General features: G+C 43.6%; 1 protein-coding gene across 1 annotated transcript; it reads right to left on the reverse strand.

Moving 5' to 3' along the window:
• Positions 1-1,239: 1,239 nt before the first annotated feature.
• LOC115403146 (lanC-like protein 3) lies at positions 1,240-5,530 on the reverse strand. Its single transcript, XM_030111955.1, has 5 exons — positions 4,972-5,530; positions 4,016-4,139; positions 2,270-2,467; positions 1,985-2,192; positions 1,240-1,399 (listed from the first exon to the last, which is right to left on the reverse strand). Exons 1-5 carry the CDS (start codon positions 5,497-5,499, stop codon positions 1,240-1,242), a joined length of 1,218 nt encoding a protein of 405 aa, XP_029967815.1. The 5' UTR covers positions 5,500-5,530.
• Between the last annotated feature and the right edge of the window lie 3,890 nt (positions 5,531-9,420).

Here is a 9,420-nt window from a genome sequence, read left to right on the forward strand (position 1 = left end):
AACTGATTGAACACTTAAAGAATCCCCACAAAGCAACACAGTTCAAAACATCAAATACGATATACTGTAACCTTGGGTCCAACAGAAGACCCATTTCATGACACAAAGAGGGACAAGGACAAGAATTATTCATAAACGTTTACTGGCTGTGCCTCTCTGCACATTTCTCTCATGTTAAACGTTCTGTGGTAAATTCCCTCATTTCAAGGTTGTGACGGCGGTAATTTGAAAGATTACGTCGCCTAAAGACGTGAAGTGGAGGGTGTGACTGCGATGTGCGATGCTGAGCTGGTGAAGTGGTAGAAAACTCTCAAGGCATTATGTGACACTTGCTTTGTTTTTTTTTAATGTGTGTCTGTATGCACGTGTGTGCGTGTGTGTGTTGTGTGTCTTCAGGGGTTAATAGTCTTCATGATGTTTTTGACCTGAGAGCAATACACCGGTAGAATATGCTGATGTCTCAAAGAGCAGAGGCATCTTTGTAAGCTTGCAATACTTGAGCACACAGAATCATATTAGTGGAGATAGTCATGGCCGAAAGCAACGTTTTCCAACCTTTTTTTTGTCATTGGATTCAGCCCTACAGATTCCATCAAACAGAGTGGACCCCTCCTCTCATATCTCACATCTTCATTATCATCAAGTCAGACTCACTGATTCTCACCAACCTTAAAAAAGCGTCAGCCTTCAGTCTAAAAGCAAGCAGCAGTTTCTCAAGCCTGCTTTACATTCTAGAAAATGCCTCACTGTGGCTTTCTTATGCATATACATGATTATAGCCACTGTTTCTGCCATAAGTACTTCAGCTGATAGAGGTCACCTTGTGCTCTGTTATTATGACCAATAAATAGGGAGAAAAGAGAAGTACTGAAACTATCACTTGCATAAACTGAGACTGAAGCAAATCTTATTATTCTCAGTTTTGGAGATGCATTTCTTTTATTTCATTGCAGACCTGTTGCTGTTTCACTAGTAATGGACATTATAAATCTACTCTACGTCTTTACGGAAAGTCTCCTCCACAGCTCAGCGCTGCTTCAGCTTTAGTGCAACTGACCAGTAAATTTAAACGGGCCACGTTCCGGCGAGCGAAGCGATTCTGATAAAGCCTGAACATTTCCTCTCCTCTAACGCAGCTGGCCTCCAAAGTGGATTTCTAAAATCAGTCCCAGGTCTAAAGTCCTTGAGGGATTTCACGGGGAAAGGAGCGAGTCCTGCCGGGTCCGCTCACGCTCACGCTCACACAAACACAGTGAACAGGGGGAACTCGGACTGATCGGGCTGCAGCAGGTCCACCAGGAAGCAGACGGTCCCCGACAGGCCTTCAAACAGGCTGTAGATGCTGGTGACTGAGTGGGAGCCCGACTTAAACTCCTCAGTGAAGAGGAACTCTGCAAACCTGTGGAGGAAAACAAACAAACAAAAAACAGTCATCTGAGCTGCTGAACTGGAGCTGGACCGAAAATAGGAACACTAAAGCCAAAACAAAGTAGGGGAGCTGCAGAAACCCCCTTGGGGGTTTATCTCCAACTAGCTATTAAAGATGAAAGAATATAGGTGTGTATTATACATTCACTGTTTGGTTTTAATATTCTTTGAAAAACTTGTGATCAAGACTGTCCAGCTGATTATGTTACAGTCACTGTAGACTAGTCTCATCTGATATTATTTTTATTTTTCTGCTTTTAAAATTGCCTCCCCTGATTAATTTGATTATAAATCCAAAAAGTAATGTTCTACTGCTTAAATCACACATCTGGCATGCTATCATTCACTACACTGTGCAGGAAGAGCTGTTTGGCTTGATAAGAAAGACATGTTGAAGATCTCCTGGGATGATAAAACAGCAGAGCAGACGTGGTCGGTGAAGCAGTGTCTCTCTGCAGGATGTGACCTGCCTTCACCCCCAGCCGGCCCGGATCGGCTCCAGCGCCTCACAGACCTCCCATGAATAAGGATGGATGGAACAGGAGGAGTCGCTTGCCTCTGAGCGCGGTAGATATATTTGGAGTTTCCAGTCAGGCGGTACAGCAGCAGGAAGACGTAGGCGCTGCCCGCCACCCCGTGACAGATGCCGGGTCCTTTCTTCAGCAGGCCTTTCTGCCAGACCAGCTCCCCGCAGCGGATGCAGGTGTCCAGGTACTGAGGCTTCTTGTTGATCAGATAGGCTTTGGCGAAAAGGTACGCCACACCTGCACGAGAGGACGGACGTTAATCTGCAGCTGATCACTTGGACCGTTCGGAGATCTGAGCCGGTGGCTGGGTGTACCCGGGGCTCCGTGGCACCAGTGCACCAGCTCGTTCTCCCTCTCGATGATGGCTCCCAGCTCCGCCGGCCAGTTGCAGTTCTGCTCCTGGTTCATGAGGAAGTCGACGCTCTGCCACACCAGGTCTTTCTCCGCCCCGCTCAGCGCGTCCTGGTAGCTCAGCAGCATCTGCAGCACGGAGGAGAGGCCGTGCGCCGCGCCTGGCAGGAGGCGGGGAGTCAAACTCACACCAAGCAAACCAAACGCATGCAAGCAGGCACGACGCAGGGCGACCACACGGGGCAGGCACGAGATCAGTCAGCAGCATGAACTTGGTAAATACCACAACAGACGAAACACGAGTTCAATGATAATAACCGGTAAACACCGGAGTGTCTTTATAATCGTCCAAACAAAAGTCAAAATCAGGACTAACGCCACAGGAACTTGCTTTGCTGCATCAAGGCTTTCCATGGTGAAATACTGGATATGACAAGTTAAGTTCACTGGAAAAAGGTGGAAACGTGAAGTTGCACTTAGTGGTAAACACTTTCCCTTCATAGCAAGAAGATTTCCGAGCTTCACTGATTTCTCTGTGGAGTTTGCATGTTCTCCCTGATCCTGGGTGGCTTTTCTTCCACAGTCAAAAAAAAAGCATGCATTGGATATGAACAGGAGACTCTCAGTTGCCTGGAAGTCTGAATCTGTGACTGTCTGAACCATTTTTGTTTGCTCTGTGATGAACTAGCCGCCTGTCCTTTCACTGAGTGTCAGCTGGGCTCAGGTCGAGCTCCTCGTGACCTTTAGCAGGCACTGAAGACGGACAGCTGGATGTGCACACTGTACAGCTCATTGCTGGTGAGACATGTTTATAGGCCACTACGAACAAGCTCTAAGTCAACACAAAACTTGACCATTTAAATAGTTGTAATTATAATCCATACAGGGTTCAGAAAAGAGACCGTTTGTTAATTTTGGGGAAAGTTTTGCTGCATTGCTACATAATAATGACCTCTAACAGGACAAAGACCGTCAACACTGACAGAATTTACTCTGTAGAGGTTGCAACAGTCACCTTCTTTTCCTGCATTGATTATTTTATCATTTCATGCCAAACATTTCCATTTTTTTCCATGAAATCTAACACACTCAAGAAAAGGAACTTCTTCACATGAGTTTCTGCTTCATGTTGTCTTAAGTTTTCCTGCACTGGCAATGAATGTAGATCAGAAGAACTATCCAGTGTGAATAGATCAAAGATGATGCTTCAGCTCTTCCCAGTTATTGCTGATCACATGCAAACCGCCGCTCTCTCAGGTAAGTCAGTGAATTCAGTCCAAATCCAAAAATTATTGAAAAACATCAAATCAAATAAGAACTCATCCGTATGCAAGTCTTTCAGGACAGGAAAACTGTAAGACATGCACCGCTCTCAAACACTGAGCTCACTTCACCTCCAGATGTTAATCTGAGTGTTATTTAGTTGATAACAATATCGCCCTCAGAGCAGTCGTATCCATGCAGAGGTGTCCAGCAGGGCTGCTTACTAGGAGCTCTGTGTTGTGTTGAGTGACTGAGGATCTCCAACCCTGACGGGTTTCTTCATCTGGTGCAGTCAAGAGAAAGACAGTTAGATGGACACACGACTGCTGTGAGATTCAGGAGATTCAGGAGATCCTCTGACCCTGAACTGCAGCTCTGAAAGTCACAACAATTCACAGCCCTAACCTTACAGACGTACAGAGAAATGTGTAAGCTGGTCTTCTTACCAAGATACTCTGTTCCATAGTATGAATACATGAGAGGAAAAGGCTTCCTCTTCCTCCGGGCGTATTGTTTTCCTGATTCGATAATGGCTTGGCAAATGTATGTGATCTGGTCTTTGCTCAGAATCTGCAGAACAAAGTGAAAACTACAATTACTTGCATGCACAAACACACGACAAACAGGACATAGGAAAGGATAAAAAGCCTGTTAAAGGATGCGAGCCCCCACTCACTGACCCCACACCCAACTGAGGGTCGAGTCAGGAAAACAGCTTTTAAGGTGAAATGCGTGCCAAGTCAAGCACGTGGATCAAATGACCCACTGTGTTAAACCCTGCAGCGAGGAGCCGAATTATAATCTCACAGTGACACATTATGATGCCAGCAGTCATGAAATCTCAGGGCTTAAAGCTCAACCAGCTCATGGAGTCAAAGTCAGTGGGGAAAGTGGTGGAACTAAAGTGTTTGCTCAGTCATTCTTTTCACGTGTCTAAATCACAGCATCTCTCTGGAGACCTGTTACTGAGCAAACTGATTAACAGATAATAAGATCCCAGGCTCAGTGAATTCACTTGAGACAAATTTTCCAATTCCATGCAGCTCCCTGGTGTGAAGTCAGAGAAGACCTGATGCAGTCTTTTCCTCCTTAATCACCCTCCCTTCAACCAACTTTACATCACCAGGTAAAAGAAACACAGGTGATGCATCGAAAATACTGTAGCTCAAAGGATTCCAGACACGGAAAAAAAAGATGTTAAGAGTTTAGATCATAATTTTGTCAAAACAACAATCTGGCCTTCAGCCTCAAGATCTGCAAGGTTACATGTAAATTAAAATCTCGCTCAAAAGTGCTTTACATTTATTTATGTTCAGACTATTATATAAAATAGAGACAGAGAGCTCTGTTTGTATCTGGAGATGCACCTGTGTGTCCCCTGAGAGGTCCGGCCTGCGCTCACCTCCATCCCCAGCCTCTGCTTCAGCACCAGGGCGGCGCACAGGTACCCCGCGCGCCCCACGAACAGCTCGTCCGAGCCGCACTCCAGGAAGCTGATGGGCGCGCACACCTCCCACAGGTTCCGGAATTTGGTCAGCGGCTTGACGAAGTCAGCCGAGCCCAGGGACTTGTATATGAGCGCGGCCACCGCGTAGATGCCCGCCCCGCCCAGCAGGAAGGCTGCGCGCATGTTCTTGTCCGGCTCCGCGTCCACGTACCGGACCGACACGTCGATGATGCGCTTGGCCGCCTGCAGGTAGAGCTCGCGCTGCTCGGAGAAGAGCGGACACTCGCTGACATGGTACAGCATGTAGGCCACCCCGGCCGGCCCGTCGTACAGCCCGCCGTCACAGTCGTCGACGGGGACCTTCTTGAGGATCTTGTCGATCGTGGCGCGCACCGCGGGCACGGCGTCCTGCGCGCTCTGCCCCGGCAGCAGCGCGCCTTTGTAGTCGGAGAAGCGGTTGGCGAAGCAGCGGGTGTTTTCCATCACCGATGCAACAGACGGGTCCGGGGAGGGAAAGGCAGCTCTCCGCTTCAGGTGTCCAGGGTGTGTGAGCGCAGCGACACTTCGGTTGTCGGTCCAATCCCGTCCGGCCGCAGCTGATTGGATGCGGCAGTGACGGCTCGGCCTCACACTGGCTGATCGGACCAATGAAAAAAAGAACAATCGTGAATTCATTGTCATGGTGGCAGTTTCCAGAATCCGTGTTCAGGCCCACCTGCAGCCTGAAAGATTTTCAGTCCAAATCACATGAAGTGGTGCAGAAATGCACTCTCAGATGATCAGGTGTGTTGGCAAACCGTCCTCCAAAACTATCATTTCTCAAAATATGATCCGTTACTTCAAATATTTATACTTTTTAATAAACAAAAACTGAAAGAGCAGATCTTTATCTCAATTTTAACTATCTGAAGCCAATGAGCCAAAAATCAAGTTGGTACTTTTACCTGGTAACACACCTGCAGTACTTTTTCTGATTCAAGTTAAGTACATATCAATATTTCTGGTGCAAATAGTTTTTAAAACCAACATCTTTTTCGAATACCAAAGCAAATAGTCTGCTTTCTCTGCTGCTTTGTAATTGTCTATCTTTATGCACATTCTGTCCTCCCTGGACAAACTCACTTGGTCTGTTTTGACTGGTTTTGAAGCATGGGATGGAAAACAAACAAAACACACATTTTGCTTCACTACTTCAGAATTTATTTGAAACACTTTGGCATAATGTTTTACACGAAAGCCCTAATTATAATAAAGCTATACGTAATTCCATAGAACAAAGCAGACTTTCTGAAATGTAGAGGAGTTTTGATCAGATGCAAACAAGTTAGTGCATTAAGTTAGTAAGTTAGTTAAATATGACACAAAGTTTGATCTGGAGATGTTGAAACTGATTTTTATGGCAGAAAATTACAATTTCTTTCTAAAAATACGCATAACTCAGCAGATATTATCATAATGAATGAGTCACAAAGGGAACAATTAATTTAATTTTCAGAGAATGAGATAACTATAGTTTTTTTGAAATAATTACTCATTTTGAAATTAGGCAAAACTGAGGGTTAACACAATAAAGTTTGCAGAAAAAAAACCTGATATTTCAGCCATAGCTATCAGGCTGTGTCATTTATGTTTTATTTGAAAAAAAAAAAAAGGAAAAAGAATAAACTGGCAACTTAAATCGCAACATTGTGAAAAACTGGCTGGAATCATATTGCTTCAGTCCCTCATCTTCACCAGTAGGTGGCGACAAAATGCCACTGGATTCTGCGGCCGCTGTCCATGGTGCTGAAAAATCTGTCGTTTGTGTTGCTGTTTATACACGTTACTTGATGGGAATTTAAGTCTTTTTGAGACATGAATTGACTGACTTGACCCCAGACTGCCCCTGGGTAATCCAGTACTTCAGGCTTTGTCCTGCTACATGTTGCAATATCTGTGCAAATACACACAACTGACCCAAACCATTTTGTATAGGTTTGTAAGCTTGGACTAGTTTCATGTGTCTAGTGCTTTGCTCACATGCAGGAATTCATGGTTTATTTATTATATTTTTTATTTTAAATGGCACAATCGGGTGAACTAACAGGAAGCAAAGGATGTTATGTAGCTCCTATCTCGAACATAACGTTCAATTATTCCCAGTCAGGGAATTGAACTGGAACCCTTCCTCCAACAACTGAGCTGCTCCAGAACTGAGCCACAGCTGCCTTAACAGATAACACACGTTTATTCATTTTGACAGTTAAATATGTTTCACTGTTCAGGAAAAATTGAATTTAATTATTATTGTCAACACAATCATTTCATCTTGAAACCAGTTTATTTCTAAAGCGACAGATGGAACACTGCAGATATATTAATTTTATGAATGGAACATTCTATAGCTGTCATATCTAGATATTGTTTTACTTAAAAAAAAAAACAGCACTTCAGTGGCTCCCAGTAATAACATGATGCAAAATAAAATTAAATTGAAAATGGCTCTTCTGTGCACTTTTCTTCAAACAGTGAGTGAGCGGTGGATGGAGAAGAGGCATGAACACAAGTGGAAAGCAACATGTTTATATCTTTGGAAACAAATTATTCAGTCCATCTCGTTATTAATGGAAAGAGCAGGGAGTGAAGTCAGCACCAGCCTGATTCAAATGCAAGAAGACATTTTTCTTTGATGGCTTTTTTGCCTCACTTTTTTTTCGACAAGTGCCATAGAAAACGCAGCATTTATGAAAGGAATTTACGGTTGAGAATCAGCAGAGTTGCGGCAATTTCTTTCCCTGTCAAACCATTTGTCAGAGATGAGAGAAAATTCAGACTCTTGCAAATCCAAATCGTTCAAGTCAAATCTGAGAATGTTTATGTGCCTTTTATTTGCAGTATTGATAGAAGAAAACTCAATTTGCATCTATATTAAAATGGCTGTGATGCTTTTCGGTTCTTATCTGATGCAGCAGAAAATAATGGCTCCATATGTCGTGGGAGAGGAAAAAAAAAGCTTTTGAGGAGCAGCTGGAGCTCTGACCTCCAGCACAATGTGTAGGGAAACAAATCAAGGTTATCTGGTCCACAAGTGACAATACCAGGTCTCCTCCAGTCATTTCCCCTTTTTTCCTAAATTAAATACAGTAATAGATTCTGCTCACAAACTGTTTCTCTTTTCACACTGATGACTCACGGTACACAGTTTTTTTTTCATTGAAGGCTATAATACTGTCCCAAAGACTAATCAGTTCTTGTTTGTACAAATAGAGACTCAAATAAACAGCAGGCATTAATATGAGCTGAACAGGTGAAGTGAAGCCTGAGAGGGTAAAAAAACAAAACAAAAAAAAAAACATGATATACCATATGAACTATAAGGACAGCGATTTTTACACTAAAAACTGGGAAACTAAAATCAGAAAGCTCAAACAACATTCGAAAAACATCAGAAGCAAATCAAAAAGCAGCACTGCGACAGCTGCCACCATGTATTGGTGAAAGAAATTCTATTTCAGACCTGAAAGGAATTTGATTTGACTTTGTCACTTCATGTGTTTCATTGTGAAAAAGGAAATAAATGTGTGTTAATGTCAAACCTGTGTTGTTGTTTTAAAAAATTAAAAATTACTCTGGATTTTAATGATGACAACAGTTTAACTAAAATAATCCAACCTGTGATAAAGATCCAATCCAATGACAATATGAGACTTGTAATACCATAAACATGAATGAGTTGAATTAATGATTATATGATACATGAAACATTCACTCAAACTCCACAAACTATCAAAGCAATCAGCTACATTATGTTCATGACTATTCAAAACAAAGACAAGTGCATCTACACAGACCAGGCTTTACTGCCACTATTTCTAATGTCTGGTGTAATAAGGACCACATAATAACACACAAATTAATAGTCTGACATTTCTGAACGGTTTTGACCGTCTCTGTGTTTTTTCGAAAAGTAAATAAATCAAAGATAAATAGTGAACTAATCCAACAAAAGCAGGATGCCCCCTCTTGGTACCCCTCGTGCCCTCCACCTGTGCATTTTCTGGATCCACCTCTGGTCTAGAGATCGTCATTTCTAGCACAAAGAAGCTTTTTTAAACTTATGTTATTTATGATAATAATAATATATGTTTGAAAGCATTTATTAAGCATGCAGACAGAGGGAGCGAGGCTTGGTTTCTGCAGATCTGGATTTGGCACTTGAGGAGTGAGAATGTTTGAGCAGACTGGAGACCCGGGGGGGGGGGGGCTGTGCGTTCAATCACATCAGCCTCAACACATCCCCGACTCATCTTCACCTCCGCCGTTTGGGTCGGTGGTCCATCACATGACGCGCGCCAGGCGCGCGCAGAGTTCACAAACCCGTCCGGCAAAGCTCACCAGACCTCTCTCTCCCCCTCTCTCTCCAAC

Source organism: Salarias fasciatus, chromosome 16 (genome assembly GCF_902148845.1).
Source record: "Salarias fasciatus chromosome 16, fSalaFa1.1, whole genome shotgun sequence".
In the NCBI taxonomy this organism is placed as follows: domain Eukaryota; kingdom Metazoa; phylum Chordata; class Actinopteri; order Blenniiformes; family Blenniidae; genus Salarias; species Salarias fasciatus.